Genomic DNA, 23,805 nt, shown 5'->3' with positions numbered 1-23,805 from the left:
GCAGGCGTCTGGTCCGAAGTTTCCTGCCTGATCTCTTGTTCCACATGTGAGCGTTTTTTAAGCAGAGCAAGCTCTTTGCTTTTGAACGTGGATTTTGATAGACAACACTTTGTAAGGCCATGCTAGCACAACACAGCTTTTCTCTTTGAATGGCATGATGTACCTACCATGTGAGTCCTGTATGTCAGTGTCTCAGCGTGCAATTCCCAAATCTTCCTTTTGTGCTTGAAATTTCTAGGAAACAGAATTCCTAACTAGTGCAGTGTAGACCTGTCCTCCTGAAATGAAGCTTGATTTTATGCCTTTTTTAATCCAACGTAGATTTAAACAAACCCAAACCAGAAGATGATTACTTGCCTGTTCCGATCACCAGGACGTGGGTCAGTGGGACAGCTCAGGCGATGGCTGGCTTTGCAAGAGGTGGGCCAGCAGCAGCGGCAGAATTGCAGGACAGGCCACGCAGATGCCATACAGAAATAGGCAGCTCGTGGGCTCCCCATTTAAGCACAAATCAATCATAAATCCAAATCACACAAGAAAAAAGTTTATTGAAAAATAAAGTTCTCCCTAGTTTTTTTTCTACAACAGTGAAAACAAAGCATTTGTCTATGCCATTAAAGTACAGACATTTACTTTTCTAAAAAACAAAATAAAATAATCCCATCCTACTGAACCCCAGTAACTTGACAGTATGCGAACCACTGTGTTCTGTTCTTTTGGAATCAAACTGCTTGAACAAAATATAGTGGAACACAAGCATTTAAATACAACAAAGAATCAAGATTTTAGGAGAGATTCAGACCAAACACACGTGGTACCAGCCAGCTCACAGACACCTAAAAACTCTCACTGATTCCAAATTACTACCTGAAAAAAACAGCTTTTTATTTTTACAGATTCAGTAAGTTTTTGTTTTGTTTTCTCCCATTTATGGTGCTATGGGGATTAGTCAGAATTTTACAGCCTTTGCCCATGGAGAGACTCCTCCAGGGGATGAATCAGAGCAGAGCCCAGAGAGCTGCCCCACGTTACCCTCCAGAGGCTGACCCTACAGTGGCCAGCCAAACAAGCTTCAGGAGACAAACCTCTCTAAGCTTAAACTAATTTCTTAAACTAGTTTTGTGAGTATTCCCCTATTTTTGTCATTTCTCTCTTAGAATCTTCAGGGTAATCCTTCTCAAAAATATTTATTTTTCCCTTTGGTAAACACTGCCATTTCCTCCTCCTCTACTATACTTCTTTGTGAAAACCAAATAAACCCAGGGCTTCTTAAAAATGGTTTTCACTGTCATTGTAGCGCTACAGCCTTGTTAATGACCATAACAAATTAGTTGTGGGCATAACCCTATTAAAATGAACTGCCTTCAGACAGCAGTCGATTAGATTAACTTGATTTATCGTGTACCTGTGTGATACCTTGAACTCCTTTGCAGCTGCTAGGATCGAGGCAGGCCGTGCCACCTGAGGGCTGGCCGGTGCCTGCAGGCACCTCAGCGCACTGCGATCTGGGCATCTTTCCCTGGTACAGGGAGGCAGCAGCGCGTTTCACCCTTGCTGAGAAACGTGGGGACAGCAGGGTCCGTGATGCATCAGTTCTGCAAGCCCTTGTGCACCCTGAGGGATGCTGCTCCCATGCCTTCGATAAAGGGACACGGAGTCTCAGTGCAGGATGCCCACCCCAGTCCCCAGCAGAGCAAGGTGCTTCTGATTTGGTTACAGCTGAGCATGTTTTTAGTGCTGTGTGTGTGGGCCGTGGGGTTATGACTCATTTTATCAATACTTAAGGACCTGATTGATTTACCCATTTAATAAGCAGGTGGCTTAGTGCTGTTGCGAGGCCTGCTGAATCAAAAGCTACTACTGGTTTTCATTAGGTGGATATGTGAAGGATTACAAGATACATCTACAATGGTTGCATTTTGTTTTTCCCTGGAAAAAGACCACAAACAATGCCTCAAATCTGAGGTTCAGCCCCTGGTATTTTCAGCACATTCCTACAGTAAACATTTCACACTCGATACACAGAGCTTGCTGTTTACATGTTCCATTTAAATATAATATCTGGAAGTTAAAAACTAACTTTAAAAAAAAAAACACACTATAGAGCTGTTTAAAAATGTGAAGACGAGCTAAGTCACTGCCCATAAAACAGGTTTTGATGTTACATTTACAGCAGTATTAAAGCACATCTAAAGGAAACTGTATCTGTCCCAGGCCCCTTCAGCCTGAAGAGAAAACATACATGTGTCAGTGCATTGCTCTCCTTGACTTTACAGTGGTCCCTAAAACGACGGGATCAGAGAACTACAAATGGAAATCACAAGTTGTAAGCTGAAGGCATAGCAGCCGTAGGGCAAACATCACAAAGGAATAGCCATGCCAAAAAAGTTAGCACCCCTGGAAAAAAAAGACTGTAAAACCGTAAATGGAGAGCTAATACTCTCTTTAAAAACCGCAACAACAAAAAACCAGCCTCCACTGCCCCCAGCACTTCAAAATGTAGGCTGGACAGACAGACAGCCAAGTTCTGCAGTGACACTCCTGAACAAGTAACACCAACCCAGCAGGCGATGGCAGGTGCCACAGCAGAGACAGAACCAGTTGCTGATAACGCGTGCAGTGCAACCTGCATCTGATTTCCATGCTGTAGCACAGAGTGCTTTATTAAAAAGGGAGAGCTGCTTTTTTTAATTTGTGGAGAAATTAAAGGAGGAGTTGCACTATCACTGAAGCCAGTGGGAGTCGTGAAGTTAATTAGACTTGGATGAGATTGCACCCAGCCTGATTCATCCCCTTTAATTTATTTTCCTAGGAGCAAAATCTGGTCCTGAAATGTATCTTGAGCAAAATTTATACTTAAAAAAGCAATTTGAACTTTGTTTATGTTGAGAGCAGAAAACTTGTAAATCACCTTTATGACGCAGAGGGGCCACTCGCTTTTCAGAGGGGTGAGAGTCTTTCATTTAAAGGGTAAACCGAGGACCTCGAGTAGGATTTAACGGACAGCAATAGCGTGACCAGGTAAGGAGAGAGGACATAGCTAACAACCTCATCTGCAGCTGCCAGACACTTTGAACAAGGCAGAATGCTTTCAATAAGCATGTTTTGAAGTCCGGTACAAGTGTTTGGGAGCGGAGCTGGACAGGGAATGCACAGAATCCTGGCTCTGCCCACAAACAGGCCCATTCTGCCGAGACCTGGGCAGCAGCTCTCAGGCAAAGTGTGCTTCTGACAGCAAAGCAGTAGCATTAAAAGGAAAATCACCTGCAGTAAGATGAACAGCCAGAGGTCCCTCTCCACTGAGACCTGTAAATTCAGGTGTCATAAAGGACTGTAGGGGCACCTGGCTCACCCCATGCATTTCCTCCTACAGACATCCCCATCTGAAAAAACGAGCTCCTCACCAACTTGAACGCAGTTCTTAGCTCTTCCTATTGATCAAATCAGGTATGACTACCAGGTATTTTTTGTTAGCATTGTCTCCCTGGGGAATGTAACCGCTTTAGTCTGCTCTCTGGCCATTACACAGACATCCCATCCTAGCAGGAGCACGCCTGGCAAATTACAGGTATTCAGTAACGGGCATTTTGCTTGCAGAACCAACTTTTTGCAAGAATCATTAATATGTTACAGTTTCTTTTATCTTACTAACCCTTACCTTGTATTTTATTTTTTTTTTAGAACCAATTTCCCTGCTGTGTAAAAACATTCAAAACTCATCCTGCTAACAGGTATATGCTCATCAAGCACCACTTTTACCTGCAATTAGTGTTCCATTATACTTGTTCAGACAGTGTCCACATTCAAAACACCCATCCAAACCCCAAAGTTAAAAAAAAAAAAAAAGGCACATAAACATTAAATATTTGTAGGAGAAACAATCTGATATAAACAAACACAGAGCTGCAACTATAAAGTACAAAAAGAAACAAAGAAACTAAGCAAAAAATGCAAAAAGCAACTCTATTTATACATGTGCAAATCAACTTGCATATATGAAATAAATGAGGTTTATATTGGCATTTTTAAACAGTGTGTATTTACCAACTTCACCTTTCAAAGGCAAGCCATAATTTTATGTTAATTTTAATAAATATGTAAATGTTTCTCTCAAGTCTTCTAATCTCGTAGGAACAAGATCTTTTGAAAAAACTAGGTCACATACAAAAATACAAAATTTCAAAACAAAGAATGTCTTGATATGAGAGATATGTTTAAAAGCTTGTAAAATGTTTTTCTATGCAACTTTTGACATTTTTCCCCATCAATCACTGGTCAATATATTCAAACGCAAGTCATGCAGAAACCTGATTTTGGAGTAAAAGAAGCTGTACACTCAGCTGTCCGACCGCAGCCAGTAGCACAGCCCCAGCTCGAATACCCTTAAGTGCAATACTCGGACTACATCTTTAGCCTTTAGTTAGGAAGGAAAATAGTTCTGGAATGTGGACAGAAGGCTGGCCTCCATCCTCAAACACGGATTTATTACACATTTTACTAAATCACTCAAACTTTTAAGTAGTCCCACGTGGATTTGCCAAGTGCCTGTCTGTGGGTGGATTCCCTTATGTACCAATGCACGAATTAATGCTGCTTGGGGACGGGGCAGTGCGGTATCAGCACTTCAAAGTTTATCCACTTACAGTTCTTGTATGTCTTCCTTTTACAGAAATTTAGACTGAAGCTGTATTTCATGAAAGTAATATTTCTTCTGAAAATAGAGGTCCAGCGACTATGTTCAAAATGAATAATACGGGCCTATGAAATTACAGGCCTCGATTCTTTTTTCTTTACGATTAAGGACTCATTCTCCATAGGTTTCAGTGGAAACTGGATCAGACCCAACTGATCGCCAAGCCAGTTCAGATAGCCTGTCTCTGGCTGAAATGCAAGCGGCATTGGTGTTTGCTGTTTCATTTGTGCCAGAATGCAGTAATTCAGTTCAGTAGATTAGAAAGAAATAGTGCTACAGCATGTAAAAAAAAAACAACAACAAAAACAGAGCTTATAATAGACTCTCCCTGCTGTGGTAAATGCAGACTTAACATTGAGCAAAGCACTAGACCAGAAAATCTTATAACAACAAAACCTTCCCCATCTATAAAAACTTCAGAGGCAAAATAAAAAGCAGAATGCCAAGTGGGCCGCAGAGCGGTGGGCATCAAGCACATCGGTATTTACAGCAAGGAATTACACTACAGCCCGAGCGACGCGGTTCGCATTCGTAAGTGCACACACACACATCTTCGTTTCTGATGTGATTCTGTGATATGTCCTTCTGAATGAAATGCCTGCCTGAAGAACCTGGGGCTGAACTAAACGACCAATTCAGCCGTCGCCTGGACTTCCAGCACCAGGTAGAAGCATGGGCTTCCTTTAATACGCAGGATTTTCCAGTTGCACAAATACGCAGTTATGTGGGGAATATTTTATATAAATACAAAGCGAACTGTCGCACCTGCTCAGAGGCATTTCTAATCCTCCTCCCCCAGCTTTGCGAGGGCATTAAAACAACTGCAGGCTACATTTGTGCTGACTGCAGCAAGTGCTGGGATATGCTAGCAGTAAGAGTTTCAGACTAGTTTGTGTTTGTTTTCTTTTCATACAAAATGTTTGCCTCCCCTTAAAGGACCCCACTGCGCTGGGTTTGGAAAACTACCCTAAAATACAGCAGATTTTATCATCACAACCCAGTCAGGGGTACTGCTGCTGCTCAGCATCTCCCATGGATGCTTTGTGGATGCTCAGCAAGCTCAGGATTCAGGTCCTCTGTAGTCCACAGCAGTGCTACGGGCAGTACAGCGTGACACCCTCGGGAGTGCTGAGGCAAGAAACAAACTCGAGAAAGCGAACACTGCTCGCAGATTGAAACTTTCAATTGGTACTTCTCTGTGCTCCTCAAAATTTATCCAAGATTACACGGCATTTCCCTTGATTGGTCTTTGGTCAGGAGATACGTGAATGCTCACACAGATAATGAATGCCAGTTACAAGAAAAATCTGACCAGATGTTTCCAAAAAAGGAAAATTTGAAGTTTCTATGCTTTTCATTGGTGCTTCTCATGATTATCTGGTAATATTAACCTTTATGAAAAAGCCCTCATGCCAATGTGATTTTTTCCACTATGATGAGAGCACAACCGAATTTGGAACATGCAGACGATGGCTGCTTTCGAAACATACTGCCGAGTTGTTTCTCACTAACCTTAGCATATTGCTTCCTGACTACAAATGGTGCTGTCAGGCATGCCACCTTCTGCTGAAAATAACAAAAATCCGCTCTATGAAAGTAAGATTTAACCCGCTGTTTCAAATCAAACTCAGACTCTTGATTTTTTTTTTTTTCCTAATTTTGTAACCGGTGTGCCCGTTAAAAACTAAAGACCAAAAAGCAGCAGAAAACCCTCCCCTCTAAAGAGAAAAATGATCAAACAACCCCCAAGATTGATCAGTACTTTTCTTACCAGTTGTTTGTCTCCTCTTGTTCTTCAGAAAAAGTTTCTCTTTAAAAAACCTAGCTAGTTATGACGACATTTTACATTTCTACCATACAATAATTATAGTTAGCTTAGTTTAACCTTTCTATGTCATTCAGCGACACTTGAACTACTGGAAGGCGCAACAAACTGAGGCTCTAACGATAATATTGCTCCAAAGATGCTGAATACTTTTTGCTTCACACAGAATTTCTAGTAGACAAACTACAACAGAAGCGTGGGCAAATTCCAAGGGTCACTCTCTAAAAGGGACCAGTAAACTGGGACGAGTCCGTCCGTGACGCGGCAGCACGTTCTTGGGGCTGTTCCACCCCGGGGAACGCCACCACCCGAGCCAGTCGTCGAGTCACCGAGATGTGTCACACTCTGGCAACTGCCTGTTGGCTCACTCGTGATGCTCGCTGTTCAGGCTGCTGTGGTGCAGCAGCCACGGTGCAGACAATACCTTGTTGAATACAAAGTTAAAAACAAACAAACACAAAAAAAAACGAAGAACTGGGCCCAGATAAGCCAATAACAGATAAAGAGCTATCTTGTGATTCCAAATTCTTGTGAAGTAAGCCACTTTACAGCCATTCGAGATAAAGCAGGCCCCAAAACAGTGCACCTATAATAAATTGTAGTCCTCCCTCCCCTGCACCCACCCCCCCAAGCACACTTTTTTTCAGTTTTCTACTGGAATGATGCTGACATCCTTTAGCTAACCATGGTCGGGGATGTTCTAACTCGTTAAAAAAAATAGAAAACACGTCACCCAAAGAACCAAGAAGGAAGTTTGATGGGTGTGGGAATTTTCTACAAACTATTCTGTGCAGTCATCTTCAAATCACTGTAGAACACGAAACTCATTTCTCTTCGCAAACAGATGAAGCAATTTGAAGAGTTACACAGCAAATGTTCTTATAGGAAAAAAAAGATCAGTTAGCTGTTTGTTATGAATCCTTCCTCTCTTAGTAGATAATTCTGCCCAGCAATGATAGCTCTGCCTGCAGCCAAAAACCTGGACAAAAGTGCAGGAAGTAATAAGTAGCTCCTCTCAAAACTACTTACATTTTGTCCTCAACTCAAAAGAAGCTCTTCTGCTGCTATAGGCAGTCTTTACAAAGCGCAACCTGTCCCTTAATATAGTCCCTGCATGGGCAGATTCTTCTATGGGTTGGGTGGGATCCAGCACAGCTGAACAGTAAGAGGTCACCTTGGAAAACGCAGTGCTTCCTTCTGCCATCAAAGGAGGGGACCAGAATGTCATTCACAGACTCGATGGTGAGACACTCGATGTTATGCCTAAAAAGTGAAGCACATGATCAAAATCAGTGGACTTTATGGGAGCTGAGTACTAAACTCACTAAAAATAAAGTAAAATACCCTATTACAAACTAAACCAAGTACCTTTAGAACTGTTTTTTTTCAGGTACTACTCATTACAGCCAAAGCTGTGGAGCAGTGCACCTGCTCAGCCAGGGCTGCAGAGGGCCCCAGGTTTTACAAGTCCCTTCAAACACAATCACATTTCTGGCATCTGTGATGCTGCAGCACAAGCACCTTTGCTTAATGCAGGCAGCCCAATGTTGAAGGGCACTGTACCGAGCTTGCACGTAGGAGGTGGAAGAAGGAAGGCAAAGATGTAAATTTTTGGCTCTGCGCTTGTCTCGGGGCTGTATCCTCACTGCAAAAACACACGCTAGGTGAAACAGCTCACAGCACAGCAGTAACTTCTGCCATCCACCCGCTGCTGTGAAGGACTGACTGCTGACCTCACAGGCTGCTGCTGCCAAAACCAACAGCGCTTCTACTCCCACCTGCCCTTCTCCTAGAACTCGTACACCAAGCATCGTATGTGGCAAAAAAACAGAGCAACATAGAGAGACCAAATAACGTATTTGTGCTTTTAAGTACTTACTTAAGCAGGGCTTTGTCCTTGTTAAGATGCTGGAAGAAGGAAGGCTCACAGATGAGCTGGCTTTCCTGACAAACTTGCTTACAGGATTTTCCAGGATCAGCGATTTTCACTTGAAGGGCACTTAACGGGGGCCACATCACCTGCCCGTGACAGAAGTCCTGCAGCGACAGACAATATCTTGTTATGATGCAGCCAGTCCCTTGGTAGCAATTTCCCCATTAGTTAAATAAGTGATTATAACCCCAAACACTCATTTTTCAGTTCACCTTGGTTGTACTAAAATTACTAAGAAACATAACAAAAAGAATTTTTAGCATGAGGGAATTGCCACCTCTGATTATTCGTTAAAATGAGGTAAGGTGGGGTCATGGCTCCCCAAGAAGCTTCTTTCCACCTGTACCTTGCTTCATTAATCATAAGCAACTGTAGATCCTCTCTTTAATTTCACAAATCCAACCCATTTTGGCTTTCTCAGTAGTACCACGAGGAAGTTGCAGAGGCCAGCTACCCCACAGGTGGGAAATGCCTCAAGTGGGCCATGTGGCGACTGCTCTGGAAAGGGTCAGGGGACTCACGGTGCTACTGAGTAAGCGGCCAGGGTTCAAAGAGTTCATTTGCCCTTCTGGGTGGAAGTGCTGCTGGTGGTGCTCTCCCAGCGATGAGAGAAGCTGGCTGAGAGTAATGTGTGCAGCCAAGCATCACATGTAGCAGAAAAGGGAAGGAAGAAACTACCTAAACACTCCTGCCAGCAAAGACTAGTACAAGTTTTTTACAGTCTTGACATTTAAAGTGTGAAAAAGATAAAAATTTAATTGGTGCCCTTATGTAACACTGCTTTATACTCAGCCAGCACTTTAGCATTTGGCAGCTCTCATCAGAAGGACATCAAAAGGTTTGGGCCCATTCCATGAGGGTTTGCTTTGCTTTCTCCTGACAAAACTAGGAACAGGTCCCAGACTGCGACCCAAGGCTTAGGAAGGCTGGGCTACCTGAGATTTTAATGGAGACAAGACCTCAAAACATCTACCAATTCTCAATATCAGTTCTTTGATTTTTCTCTCCTCTGTTTAGATTTCCCCTGCTGAAGCCGGAGGCTTTAGTAACCCTAGGTCTAACCATAAATTTAATATCCTAAATCATTTGTCAAACATTTGATAGGACAGAGCAGATGTTCACAGTTAGACCGTATCAGTCCACATTTTATAAATATTATCCTCACAAACACTTTAATATAACCACAGTGACTGAACTACTGGTTTGTACAGCTGCTTTATCTGCACAGTAGCATTTTGGTGTACCAAAGTAGTATGATACGCCTCTATAGTCTAAATATGTCTCAATTTATGCTTCAGGCATAAATTGAGAAGGAAAAAATCAGTGTCCTGATTTTTCATGAAGTCACAGTGCAAATGAATTAATTTTTTAGTCATACACATTTACATTGATAGGTGCCATTGATCTATTTGGTTTAGTGCATTCAATGGCAAAGGAATGAGCTTTCAGATTTGAAAGAAACGAGTAATTTTAGAGGACATTTGTGGTAGAATGATTTTAACAGCATCTACAGGAAGCAGGTTCACAACAGATGGTCGAAGGTATTTCTAATGAAGTTGCTTATGGAGGTTGTTGTGTTATTTGGACTTTGGTGCTCTGCTTATTCTGCACTTTTATAATCGACATTTAAATACTGTATGCAGGAGGAAATTCATCTGGGTTCCAAATCCAACCCAATACTGTAACACTGGATGGGATTGCCAGCTTATGCAGACAGAAGACAAGGTTATTCAGACAGGGAAACCACTTGTGAGGCTTCACCATTTGCTGGGGACTTCAGCTTTTAATATTTCTTGGCAATAACGCCAAGCCTCCCATTTCTGGTCCGTAGCTCAGTGGGAAGGCTTCCCCAGCACACACTGCCTGTAAGCACGTCTCAGGACGTTGCCCCTGCAGGTAATAGCACACACACACGGCTGTGCTGTAGCCATGCTGCACTCAGCTGTCACTGTCTGGTTTCCTGATCAACCACAGCAGGCAACCTAAGTGGTAACTTCACCCCAGTCTGGCTTGCCCCACAATCAGACACACATAAGGGTTAAATAAAGAAAAGATGCTATGCAAAACCAGAGGTGAAGGTTCACCAGAGGTGGTGTTTATACTCCACCTATAACCACAATTTTAAGGTGAGGCACTTAGCCTACTAAGTAAGCTGCTGCTGACAAAGGAGGATGCTGTTCTGCCTGCCTCCAACACCAAACTCTTTAAAAAAAAAAAAAAAAGGTTTTAACTTTTTTTGTTTTGCTTCATCTGACATGGCAGGCACAACACTAAGTACATAGAGCTAGTAATGGTACTTGAGCATCCTGGTGGCTGTGAAATAACAACAGTTTTTGACAATTAGTCAAAGCAGTGAACAAAATGATACTGCTGCATTTATTTCTGAGGGCCTTGCACTAAAGGTCAGGGCTTAGTCCTCAGGAGAGGTGTAGAGGGGAAAGAAACAGTTTTGCCCAAAGATGCTCTCTCTGCTTTGACTCTATCTTCGTTGTATGGAGCTCCATTTCTCCCTTATTGACCAAAAATCTCATTTACAGCTAACTCAGAAGAATCAACAGCAGCAGAGGTATTTCTACAGGCTACAGCATCAGCACAGCAGCAAAAAACATCGAAGTGTTTATTGGCAGGAAGTTGGAAGTAGCTATGCTATGTTAACTGAACTTTTGTTCTGACGCCATGTTATTCTTTACTACTGCCTGTAACACTGTCATCTTCAGAAATAAAGGTACGGGAGCCCATCCAGAGCTCCTGAAAGAAACTCCAGAAGTTAATTGGCATAACAGAGATACAGGTTATTCTTATCACTCTCCTGCAGCAGCCAGGACAAAAGGGAAAAGTTGGCATTGGCAACAGATCTGGTTTTGGCAGGAGACCAAGCAAACACACCACAAAATTATCTTGATATTTATGTGACACTTCATGGTCCAGAGGTGCTTTTTGTGTGTACACACCAACAATGCCAGCTGTAAAAGTGGCCACGTACATGCTGAAAAATTACTTTGCCTGTCTGCTTCGATACAATACCAGAAGAAGGAAGGTTCTTTGTATAAATGTGTATACACGGTTATATAATAATTTTAAAAGCTCCTGTAAATCCTGAAATACAAACAAGTATACCCATTTTTTGCAAAGACATATGGCAAATCAGACATTCATGGATAAATCAGAACCCAGTGCCAAAACTGAAATGCAGAATGAATATTTTAGTAGCCAGCATGCTATCTTAGCTGCTCAACATCCTCTGTGTATACAAAAAATCCCAGTGGTACGGTACCTGGTAGGAGCTTTATGAGCCATGTACACAAAAGTGAACGTCCCCATACCTGTAGACCGCCAGTGGAACCTCAGCAGACCAAGCAACCGCCCAGCCACAGACTGCACAGTTAAGTTCATTTTGACTTGAACAGCAGCAGCATTAAGAAGCTTTAGAACTGAGAGGGTCTTCCCTTTCCAACATGAAGATCTGCCCACAATAAAAGTCTAAAATTTCATACCTGTCTTTCAATAAATGCATTCATCCTCTGAAGCATTCCCTCACACGTAAATTCGTAGGGCAAATAGGGGTCGATCTGTTGAAACAGTATGTTAGAGATTTTTATTCAAATCAGCATCATGGTGCACTGTGGTAGCAGCTTGTATTCCAAATACTATGTTATAGAAGCAAAAATAAATGAAAATATACTCCTTAACAAACCACAATTGTACAGAGTCAGCAGCAGCTTGAGCTGATTTTTACTCCTTTGTAATGGCTATAAAGTTGCTCAGTGACTATCTTTAAGGAGATGTCAAATGCTGGAACTTCATGGTTTATTGCAAAGTAATAGATATAAAACTACCCTGAGACCCTTCTGGATACTAGGGCTCCTGTTTTAACTAACTTTCAGCTCTAGGAGTTTAAGTGAAAAAACAAAACATTGAGACAAAAAAGAACATGATACCTTTGAACATGCTGTCAACATTTTTTCAAACTTTTTGTTTCTTTTGAAAGTGCTCTGATTAGAATCCCCATGCTGCAAGTGTACGGGCACTTCAGTGGCAGTTATGTTAAGGCTATAAAATCAGTCAAAATAGTTAAGTATGTGCTTGGACAGCTTGCACTGCTCTAAGAATCAACAAGGAAACCTCACTGAATGCACAGAACATATGTATTGCTTCATAAATTACATGCAAAATTCGTACTTCTATCCAAATTCACTTTTTTTTTTTTTAATTCAGGTAAAAAACTGACTTGTCTAGTACAAAATCATGATAACTATATCCCATAGAGTTGTAAAGACAACATTTTTTTCCCCAATAACATACAAAGCACAGCCCTCTAATTAGACTAACATTACGGAAGCCTACGCATGTTCCATTATATGCTCTCAGGTGTTGATTACAAATCAACAATACATTTCTCACCTTTTGATTCAAAATTGATTTCACAGCCCTCTCAACTTCAGAAAGATCATTGATGTCCACAGTCCAGACATGGGGCTTCCCAATGTAAACTTCAGCATAGGGATGCTGAGACGTTAACTGAAAGGAAGAAACGACATCGGTAAAAATTCCAGTTTCAGGATATCATTTCCTCTCTCCCTTCACCAGACTGAACAGATAGGATGTGCTACACTAACCCAGGGGTTCTGCTAGAACTGAGAAGTCAGCTTCATTCCTTCTGAGCTACCTTTCAGATTTTTTTTGAGTTTACAATTTAGAGAGCAACTATAGCTGGAAAACTGAATATGAACTGGGCTAAGGCCCCTTGGCAGAAAGCCGCCCGTTGTCTCAGCAGCAGTTGCTACCAGTCCAGGCTGGTCCCACGTGACTGCCCCCCAGAGCTGTCATCCCTGCCCTGTCCCACCTCCAGACTGTGTCCCTGCTCAATCTCCCCAAATTTCAAGCAATTACAAGCTTCCATGAGTAGCAAATGACCATTTCTATGGCTTCGGATGAGTTCTGACTCTTGCTGCTGCTACTGCAAGCGTGATCTGACCTCAGGAAGGGTTAACTGCATTGTGCTCACCCCTTTGTCAGAAAACAATTTCAATAAATACTCAAGTAGGTAACTGAGAAAAGCGCTATCAGAGATTGCTTGTTAGATGCTTCAGAACTAGCAGGACAGCACTGAGGGTATATTTGGTGACAGGCTCGTGGGAGTGAAATGAACATGCAAGGGAACACATCGAAGGGAAGGAAAAGCTGCAGAAGAGAGGGGAACGTTTCACACTGGTCTCAGAAGAAAACTTTTCAAAATAAACACAAAAAACTGCAGGATAGATTAGTCATAGACAATTTTTGTACACCTGCCGCTTTATGCATGATGCTAAAAAAATACACCATGCTTGCTCTCTTGCTTTAGTGAACACAAGGAACTAAATTTGCAAATTTGCCCATTGCATTTAGTTTGTGAACAAAAGTAATCAGTCTTACAATTATACATGGGATCACAAAAAAAACTTCCATTGTGCTCTTAAAAATATGAATACAGACAGCATTGTAAATTACCCAAAGCTTTCAGCATTAGGCTTCAGACCACCCTTTTCTCTACCACATTGGCCAGACCTGATCTGGCCGATGAAGAGCTGTGCTTCTCAGGCCAGTCACTGCTCCCGTTCTCACCAGGTTTTACTGCACAGGTTATTCTGCACCTGCTCTTTCAAAACGTATTATTTCCTAATACTGAAATGATTTAATGAGCTGAGGCGTAACGTTTCGTCTGTTCAGGAGATACTTCTCCTGGCTATGGTAAAAGCCCCTAAGAGTTCTCATAAATGCATTTGGAATTTCTAAGTGAAAGTCTCTTTTCCTTCTTCCTAAAAGCAGAAAATGATTTCTGTAGAGAAAGAAACTGCACCCACCAAACACATTTTGACTAGATTTAGCACACAGTGTTTTATTTCCCCCCTTTTCTGGTCTTTTCCAGCTTTCATATAGAGTTTTTGCCAGAGGACCCCATCTCAGGAGCAGAAGGGAACCTGGCCACCTCCTGCCCCAGATCCACTAAATAAATCCCACCTGAACAAGAGATACAGTGACTCGCAATGGTTCCCTGCACTGTACTAAATATAAAATTTATTCATAGACCAACTTGAAGATAACCAATTACTTTGCAGAATTACACAAGCTCTTGTTCTCCTTTAATACCTAAAAACACTGGCAGAGGTATTGTACTGTAAGGACTTCCTCGATTCCTAGGAACCAGCACCAGGGTAAGAGGCAATGGGATCTAAAGGCAGCCGTGGCAGTTCCAGCAGAGGCTGCGCTTACGATAGATCAGCTGCGCACGTGAACAGAGCCATGTTTGTGACGAACACCCATTATATTGTTTTGTAGCAGAGCTGCCAACAGGGATGACTTTTGTGTGGTCAAGCACACGGCATTTCTGTTCCAGCCAACAGAAGCCGGCAGGATTTAGCACAGCGCTCCCTGCGCTATGATTCCTGCTGGGTTGGGTGGGTCCTGATGATTTACTGGGCCTGGCTGGTTCCAGCATCTGGGCACAGAACAACTGGAAAAAGAGACACACTGCTGAGCAGCTCAGGGAAGGAAAGCTTCGAAAGGTGCCAAAGAGGAGGTTTAAATGGACTTCTTACTGTGATCTCCTTCATTAGCAATGGGAGCTGTGAGCAGGGGTCAGTTTGGACTCAGTGTCCTGTACCTGCTGAGTGTGTAATGAGCTGAACGATGGCCACAGCCCTGGCACACAGAGTTGTGAGTAACTCATGTTCATTGTTTTAAATGGGAAGCTGTCCTATGCTCGTGAGCTACCTGGTGCTGCTCAGTGCACAGTTTGTAAAGCCCAAGTGCAACTTCTCCTCGGAAATACTGCTGTGCGTGCTTCACATCACCCAAGTGTTACCACAGAGCTGTCCTTCAGACAAGCACGGAAAGGAAATAGACACACACATACACACACACTGCTGAGGAACGGCCCCAAGTAAAAGTGTTCATGTCAGAAATGGCTACGCGACTATCAGATGTTTGCATGTGCTGAATTTTACCTACATCAAAGAAGAAAAATCTGGTGTTGAACATCAGTGCCAGGATGAGGAACTGGCTTCCTTAGCATTGTTTTTCCCTTACCAGAGTCTTAACACCCTGTCTGTTATGAAACCTTGAGGTTTGGTTTTCCTGTTCTCTTGAAGAATCACTTCTCCAAATTTATTCAGTGTTCAACCACAAATGCAGTGGGTTGTTAGTGTTAATACCAGCATGCAACAGTGCCTTGAGTGGATCTTTTCTGAAGAAAAAAAATCCCAAAACATACACAGTGACCTGCAAATACTGTTTTTCTCATTTACTTAAACACCTATTCACTTCCCGAGAAGTATACAGTAACATTTCCTCAGCCAAACAAAAACTTTCAAATGATGCATCAGCATCACAGGACACAGAAGCTTAAGAGTTACCTTGGTTGGAGAAGTCCTTGCTCTAAGACCACCAAGCCCAACCACTTACCTAGCACTGCCCAGTCCACCCCTGGGCCATGCCCCTAAGCACCACATCTACACCTCCTTTGAACACCTCCAGAGATGCTGACCTACCTGTTCAGCTCAGAACATCAGGTGTCCTAATGAAATTCCTGTTTGTGGTCTCTCAACAAGTATTAGCAGAATGCACAGACAGACACAGAAGTAAAGCTTAACAGTATGGGAATGAATTTTTTATTATTCTTTAGAAATAAGGACCGAAAATACCACTGATGGCTAAGGAAAATGACAGTTGTACACTTTTTGCTACAAATTGTGAACATTTATGTGACTTTTCCTATATTGTGTTACTAAAAAGAAACCCACAAAAATTTTCAATACAGGAATTACCAATATTAACAAAGCTTACCTCTCGGAGTGTAGGCTTGCCTTTGAAAAATTCTGTGTTTTTGCTACTTTTTGGTGGATTAAATCTTAAATTCAGAAAAGCACATCCATTAGCAATAGCTTCTAAAGGAGCAGGCCCTTCATATGGAAATCCAAGACCAACAAAGAGCTGAAAAATAGAAAACATCGCCTATCTTCATTTTGTTCTTCACAAAAATTGAAAGCTAATAACTAACATAAACTAAACAATAACACATTCAAAATGTACAAGCCTAAGAGAACTTAATGTTAAGAAGAAAATGGGAGGGATCCAGTAGCTCACTCCCTCACACCCGAGCAGTACTGGAATGTCTCGTCAAACATCTGACCAAAATCTTCTGTAATGAGCTGAGTGTTTTTACATTTGGCTGAGACAACAATGGACTCTTTCAGTTTTTTGGGGTGGGAGAGGGGAAAGAAGTCATTTGGTGGTTCGATTAGCATTCACACGAAGCTGCTGGGCTCTCTTGCAGGTCCAGGTTTTACTGCAATGACCTCCCTGAACAGCTACACGACTGTCTTCCCCCTCTCCCCCACATCAGCCAACTTGCTCGTTTGCCAGTACGACCATGCTCCTGCCAGACTGATTAAGTCTAATTAAAACGGTAGATGGCAGCAAACAGCAGCTGAAGAGACTGTAACTAGTCAGCAAGAGCTTGCATAGGCTTAGGTGGATTCAGTGCCCCCAAGGCAAATGGAAGGAGAAAAAAATGCACCGCAAAGCTATCCTTGTTGTCAGCTGAGATCACAGGTGCTCCAAAAAGGCAGTGTTTGTCCTCAATGCAAAGAAATGTAATATTCTGTCAGTGGCACAGCATTTATTTAGATCTTGCCCCTTTCCTTGGCCTAGCATAATTAAACCCCCTGAATTAAATATTTTTATTTGGAAGTCTGTGTGTAATAGGAGATGAAAAGCTCTGATACCATCAAGTTCCCAGCACCGCTGAATGACTTCATGTACATACACACACTTATAAAGCTGCCCATTTTTTTCAAAACAAAAGGGAATCTTCGTCACTATTAGAATCAAGTACTCAGAACCATTCAAATTATACTATTCTACATTTAGTTTTCTCCCACACAGCAGTGAAACCTAGTAACAGGATATTCCCAACCAAAGGGCCCTTCCAGGAGCTACCCGTGGCATCGATGCACGTCGGGCTGGGCGCAGGCACTGCAGCCTCGCTCCTCTCTGACCCACGACAACAGCACAAATTCCAAGTTGGCTGGCTAAAAAGAAAGTTAACACCTCTCACCTCGTTTGAGAGCATGCAATTTTCACTGCACAGAGCTGAAGATTGGTCTTTCAGTTTCCAATTTTCAGGTTAAAAAAAAAGTCACCCACTTGCAAAATGTTTCTCAGCTATCTTGCTGAGAAATCTTGCAGAAAACTCTCCAGTGGCTGATAAAAACAGATCTGAAAGCCTCACTCCACTAAAGCTAGATTATGTAAATTTGGGTTTTATATATGGCATAAGATACATCACCTTTTTGCCAGAAAAAAAAAAGTTACATACTGACATTCACCTCGAGGCTTAATTTAAAGGAACTCCAGTTTCTTGAGAAGAACGAATTACAGATGTGAAACCATTTCATGCAATCTGCACATAGGATGTTATTGTTGTCATTATTATTATTTTTTAACTACTCCCTAGTTCAAGCAGCCAACCAGATGAGAACCAGCAATTAGAACCACCTGAAGCATCAATTCTCCCATGATCCAGCGTTTGCCTGTTATGCAGAGAAGGCTGGTTTGTTTGCTTCGTCCTTCACTTTTCTAATAAACTGCTGCTGTGCACTGCTGAACAGTTTTGTGTCTGACTGGTCCGTTTGTTTAGGAGGAAGCTCCATGGGGAAAGAAACGGGTTTTTATGTTTTGACAGCACAGAGCACACTGTCAACACTTAATCTATAATAAATAGCCTACCACCTGTTTCATATCCATTTTCAAACCTTACTTCTAAGCAGCACCACACCTTTGAAGAAATAAAGAAGGATGCTCCTCATGGCTAGAATGCTGGGTCCGTGTGTGCTGCCTGCCGGCCCTGAGTCCAAGGTTGCTGTTGCTCGCAGTCCCAAGCTCCTACTTGCAGCCCTCCAAAGTCTTCTGTTAGTCACCATCACAACACCTTCATCAGCTCAGCTGAGATCGCCAAACTGAATCTCCACCCTGCTCCTGAAAACTGGCCTTACAAAGTTCCTTGGTAAGTATTGTTGTACAGGATAAAGATCAAAGCTGAGGGCTATCTTAATTGCTCCAAGAAAGCCACATTCATTAGGATTCATAAGGCAAGTATTAGAGAAGTCCTTTCCATAACTCATTGGCATGATGCTCTAATTTGCTAATCCTTTGAATTACATGCAACTTGTTACTTCCCAAAAGGCTAAAACAATCCCTCAAGGTACTTCCTAAAGGCATGTAATAGAAACGCTGCAAGTCACTAATTGAAAAAGAAGGAAAAACATACAGTAGAAACAACAAAGACTAAAAATGGACAACTACTGTCAGCTACCAGCGAAGTACCATCCATCCTCAGTACAGATAAGGCTGTGTGGAAGAGAAGGCGCCCTCCCCCAGAAATGGCAGGTTAGGAGCAGACGGCGTTTCCACTGTTTTCTGAAATAAATGCACTCTGCTGCCTCCACATAAGGCTCCTGACCATGGCTTGCATTGTCCTCTCTTACCAGGTGCTGTGCACGATAATGCAGCCTGCAGAGGACAGGCACCTTCACCCCGCACCTGGAGGTCCATAAAGCAAAGCTTCCAATCCGGGTTGATAACGTAACCTTGGCTACACGATGTTCAGAAACAGTCCTGACCTTGCTTTATTAGCTGGAGCCAGATTACTAGGCAGAGTGGAATTCCTTTGTACTCCACTGGTGGGTTGGTTCTTGTAAGCATCTCGTTATGTGTGAGCATTTTTCTGAACTTTAAAATGTTTTTGACAGCCACACTGTTATTATTAACACAGCGCTTCCAGTGGGCACATGCCACAGCAGGCGGTGTATGCTTATGCCACATACAACAAGATGATTGTCAGAAGTTTATAAAAGTGTATCTACAGGAGATAACAGCAGAAAAATGCAGATGTAGAAAGATTATTAGCATCAGGGTGGTTTTGTTTTTTTGGCTTCCGCGTGTATGTTTTAAAACCACTTCCCTGTCTGCAAGGTCTGCTACCCAGCCGTACCTGTAGGGCTGCATGAATCAAAACCAGGGTCTCACTTGCCCAAGTGAAACAAATAAAGCAGGAGTTCAAACCTTTCAGCTGGAATACTTTGGTTTCATGAGAAAAGCTCCTTAGGAACCTTTTCTGCATTTGCAGTGAACTGAATCCCTGTTAGGAAATTTCAGGCTCTGGAGCTGGCCAGCAAGCACCATATCAGCCAAGACGCCACTTGTCTGATCCCAGTGTTGGCATTCTCTTCATGGTGTAGTAGCTCAATGGAAACTTCCCTGACATGACATCCAACTCGACGAGGGCTTTACAACCACTCCCATGAAAAAGCAGATTTAAAAAAAAAATCTGTATTCTTTAAAACCAGTGACTTTCAGTTGGCACTAAGCAATTTATCCACGGAGTTTACAGCAGCAGATTGGACCATTATTATAATGAGTACTTGAACAAATAGTCTTTCTCATTTACGGGCAAAAGAATAAAATGAGGAATGAATGTTGCAACTGTATAGTCCTGAATAGCAATATTTAAGAGAAGTATTTCATATTCCAGAGACTAAGTGCTATACTTCCATGAACAGGAGTGTTTATCTTTTCTTCTCCTCTTTTTAATGTTAGTGCAGTTCATTTAATTTATTCCGTTGGGCTGGTGGGGTTATCATCACTTTTGTATGCCTCCTTACTGAACTACTTCATACATTTTCTTCTGAACAACAGAAAGAGACATGCAATAAAGACTATTGTTAACTATCTTGATATATTTTTCCTCAAGAATATACAATGCTTTCTGAAGAAGTTGATCCTTTTGAGATTGAAACTCCTTTAGAATAGATTCTCTAGTTAAATGTCTATGCAGCTGATTTTGTGAAGTGTGTGAAAGTATATTACATCCTAAAAGGCAATATAAGAAAAAAATGTAGAAGTTCATTTCCCTATTTAAACTTTGCCAACACCACAGCAGGAATTTTCCCAAACCGCCTCAACAGGGTACTGGTTCTGCTTTTATGAATTACCATTCAGAAAATGTAAAAATCATTTAATAGAAGAATTTGGATTCCCTCAAAAATGCTCAGTGACTGGAAGCAAAAACTTGCATCTGAAACTTTCTCTAAAGGAGGAGTGTTCTTCAAAAATTCAGTACTGGTTCTTCCAAGACAGCCTGGTCCAACTCCTCCAGCTGCCCACTTGGCTGGAAGTCAGCTAAGTTGGCAGGAAGGCTGCCAGCTTGCCTACCCTATTTTCCTCTGACGTGATGAATGGCTCTCCACCTTCTCATCAGGAACTGTTGGCATCTCCACTTTGTGTCACGCACTGCACAGCTGAGCTAGCCACGATGAATCTCAAACAGCCCCCTCCTGCTTGAAAAGCATACTTATTCTGAAATACATTGCTTTGTAACATACTCTAGAAGAAAACGGCAGCTGCATGCTTTCAAGAATAACTATGTACTGTACCAACTACTTCAGGGACCAATTTTTGGGATTGCAAAGCTCCGATCAAGAATCATGACTGTTACCTATTGGTATTTCACTGTCTAAGGGCAAAACAAGGCAGTGGAAAGTAAGTTGACAGGTGCGAGTTCCTTTAACAAGTCATCCAGCTAAAAAGAAAAAGAACTGTAAGTTTTCAAAGAACTTTCCTCAATGATAGGAGGAAAAAAAAAATAAAAATCCAACAACACACCAATTGTATAGAAAATCATTAAAATGCCTGTAGGGCTCTGAAAACACTACAGCTTGGATCCACACTTCTCACAGAAATATAGTTTGTGAAGAATAAGGAACTTACTGAGCACAGGAGTACTTCACTGTCACAAGCTAGTATCTTCCATTCAGTCTTGCAATTACTAGTCAAAGGATGGAGTAAAGCTAGTCTCACTACTTCCTGACATAAAACCCCGTGTAAACTGCATATTATGCACTAGCTTTGATTTGTCCTAAACTGTGTCTTTATGTTGCATCTTAGCGTACAGCAAATATAACCAATAACTAGATGAGCTATCCTGTTAACAATGAAAATCAAGTCTTTTATTGTAACGCATGTAAGACAGACAATAAAGAATTCAAGATCAAGACTTACTCAAATATAACTAGTATTATGAACTGTTCTTTGTAAATTTAGAGTTCAGCAACTCAATAAGAAGCTCATTAGCTTATTTTACTATTTTGGTGAACAGAATGCAGTTTTTTCCAGAAAGAAGTCATTGTTTGTACTTGGGGTTATTACTATGTCAATATTCTACCCACGTTAGTACTATGATTAACACAGTGATTTCAGACTCCATGAAGGTGAAAGCTGTGTAATCTCAGTATTATCTATGATGAAAGTAAATGTTGACTTTTTAATCTGCAACATTATGTGTATCTGTATGCATCAAGTACATACACCCAGTGGTTGCCTTTAAAAAGTCATAATTTGCCAACAGCTGTCACGCAGAGATGTCAAATTACCATCATTTTCCCAAATATTTCAAAAAGGAGATCTCTACAGTTGTGTGGGAAGACTGGAGAAGTACTTGCTTTTTCTTTTCTTCTTTAATAGATTCTTTCAGTAAAAGTGCACAGCAAGGAACCATCAGCGATGGAGAGTAAGTTCCATATATTTCTGCTAATTTTAAACACGACCCATTTATTTCAGCAACTGAAAGTTAAACATTCTACTTAAAAGTGCTTTAGTAGACTACCTTTATGTTGTAAAGTGTTCCACAAAGATTATGGGAATGGCATTGAAAATCCAAAGTATTCTAATTTCCTGGACAAAAAATTATTTAAATATATACACTGTCCTTTATCTTGAGCTCCCTTGACTATGGGGCCACAGGCAAAGCATACCACAAAAAGCACACAATGTTTTTCTCTCTCTCTGCACAACTGGAACAGAGGAAAGAACTGAATCGAGCATGAAGTGCTTGCCTTCTTTCTTTTCTACCCTAGAGAGTAGGATTAGTCTAGGTTAAAGTCATTGGTAGGGCAGAGCAACCATTTCTATTGCATGTCTTTTGGATAATGCTTAACTTTCACATTACAAATCTAAAACTATACTCTTAGCTAGTAATCTTGAGCTGAATATCACATTTAGGAAACTGAAAAATGCGTTCATCCACATTTTTCAAGTTGGTTGTTAAGCATCTCTCTCAAACTGTAGGTTGTGGTCCTGATTTTCTAGGAACAGCTGTCAATCCACAAAACACGGACATGATGAAAAATGTATTCTTAGCATACAGAAGACAGTTAAATCTCCTTTTTATCGGTCATTTATTTTTCCAGTACTTTAAAATTAGGAGCGCAACCGTAGGAGGTGAGATGCATGTACTTCAGATACTGTCTATCTTTAGCTATTTTTGCCATTTCTCCTTTACCAACTTACCTTGGTTTCTCTCAGCAGAAACTGCAAATCCCGCCCACTGAGTATACCGTGGTTTTTTACATAGCCAGGAATATACATTGTGCTTGTCCCGTGAACAGTTCCATGGACTTCCATATAGGTGTGAATGACGTCCAGGTAAGCCTTCTTATCCTGCAGCAGCAACAGTAAAATATTTTACACATTTCAAGCAGAAGCTAGAAAGGGAAGAAGCTTCTCATTCTTATTTATTTTTTACATGATTCCTTACATCCTGCTTCTTATATATATATTTTTTTTTACATGGTTCCTACAATATCTGATATTTCATACATCATTAATTTTCTTTGTTACTAGTTTGGAAGAGAACTGCAGCTTTTTTTGTTTCATAGTATATGTATAAATAAAGATCAAGGTCCTATTAATTTCCAACTGGACCAAAAATAGGTCACCAGATAGCTGTATTCTTAGCACTGCATAAACAACACTTGTCCTAAAAGGAGGAAAAAAAGAGAAATCAAATTGTCATTCTGCTTTAGTCACAGATGCAACAAAATTCATTATTGTTCATCATCTTTGTGAAGAAAAGGGTGAATTTCACCTGGTAAGCTGCACTCCTGCCAAATGAAAACACATTCTTATCTAAGTACGTGGTATCTGAATCACAAGATACCTCCAAATATCCAAATTACCTAAAGTTTTAAAAAGCATTTTGGAAAAGACCCAGAGTAACAGTTCTATATTGTTGCAATAATCAAAACAAAAAACCCACAAGAAAACAGTACACCACCCTAGTTTGCAAACAAGAATTACTTTAATTTTCAATGCCATATGTTTTTGAGTTTTAAAGACTACTAGCATTCCAAAAGCAATTAGCTAAAGACTGTATTTACAGCCAGTATGCAGCACAGATCAGAGACTTTCCCTCAATATTTGCACATAGTCTTAGTAATAACTCTGAAATCATGCAACAAGTTTCTGTACTTCTTGGCAGCA

At 41.4% G+C, this 23,805-nt stretch overlaps 1 protein-coding gene across 3 annotated transcripts in view; it reads right to left on the bottom strand.

The window, feature by feature from the left end:
* Positions 1-522: 522 nt before the first annotated feature.
* Positions 523-23,805, bottom strand: part of MGAT5 (alpha-1,6-mannosylglycoprotein 6-beta-N-acetylglucosaminyltransferase) — a 116,169-nt gene continuing 92,886 nt past the window's right edge. For all 3 annotated transcript variants that reach the window (XM_027461504.3, XM_072040716.1, XM_038181738.2), the window contains 6 exons: positions 22,834-22,983; positions 16,273-16,419; positions 12,853-12,969; positions 11,946-12,020; positions 8,398-8,555; positions 523-7,781 (listed from right to left, as the gene is read on the bottom strand). In XM_027461504.3, coding sequence (XP_027317305.2) covers positions 7,583-7,781; positions 8,398-8,555; positions 11,946-12,020; positions 12,853-12,969; positions 16,273-16,419; positions 22,834-22,983 — 846 coding nt within the window. In that variant the 3' untranslated portion in view covers positions 523-7,582. The remainder of the gene's footprint in view (positions 7,782-8,397; positions 8,556-11,945; positions 12,021-12,852; positions 12,970-16,272; positions 16,420-22,833; positions 22,984-23,805) is intronic.

This window comes from Anas platyrhynchos, chromosome 7 (genome assembly GCF_047663525.1).
Source record: "Anas platyrhynchos isolate ZD024472 breed Pekin duck chromosome 7, IASCAAS_PekinDuck_T2T, whole genome shotgun sequence".
In the NCBI taxonomy this organism is placed as follows: Eukaryota; Metazoa; Chordata; class Aves; order Anseriformes; family Anatidae; genus Anas; species Anas platyrhynchos.
This window is presented reverse-complemented; position numbering and strand designations above follow the sequence as displayed.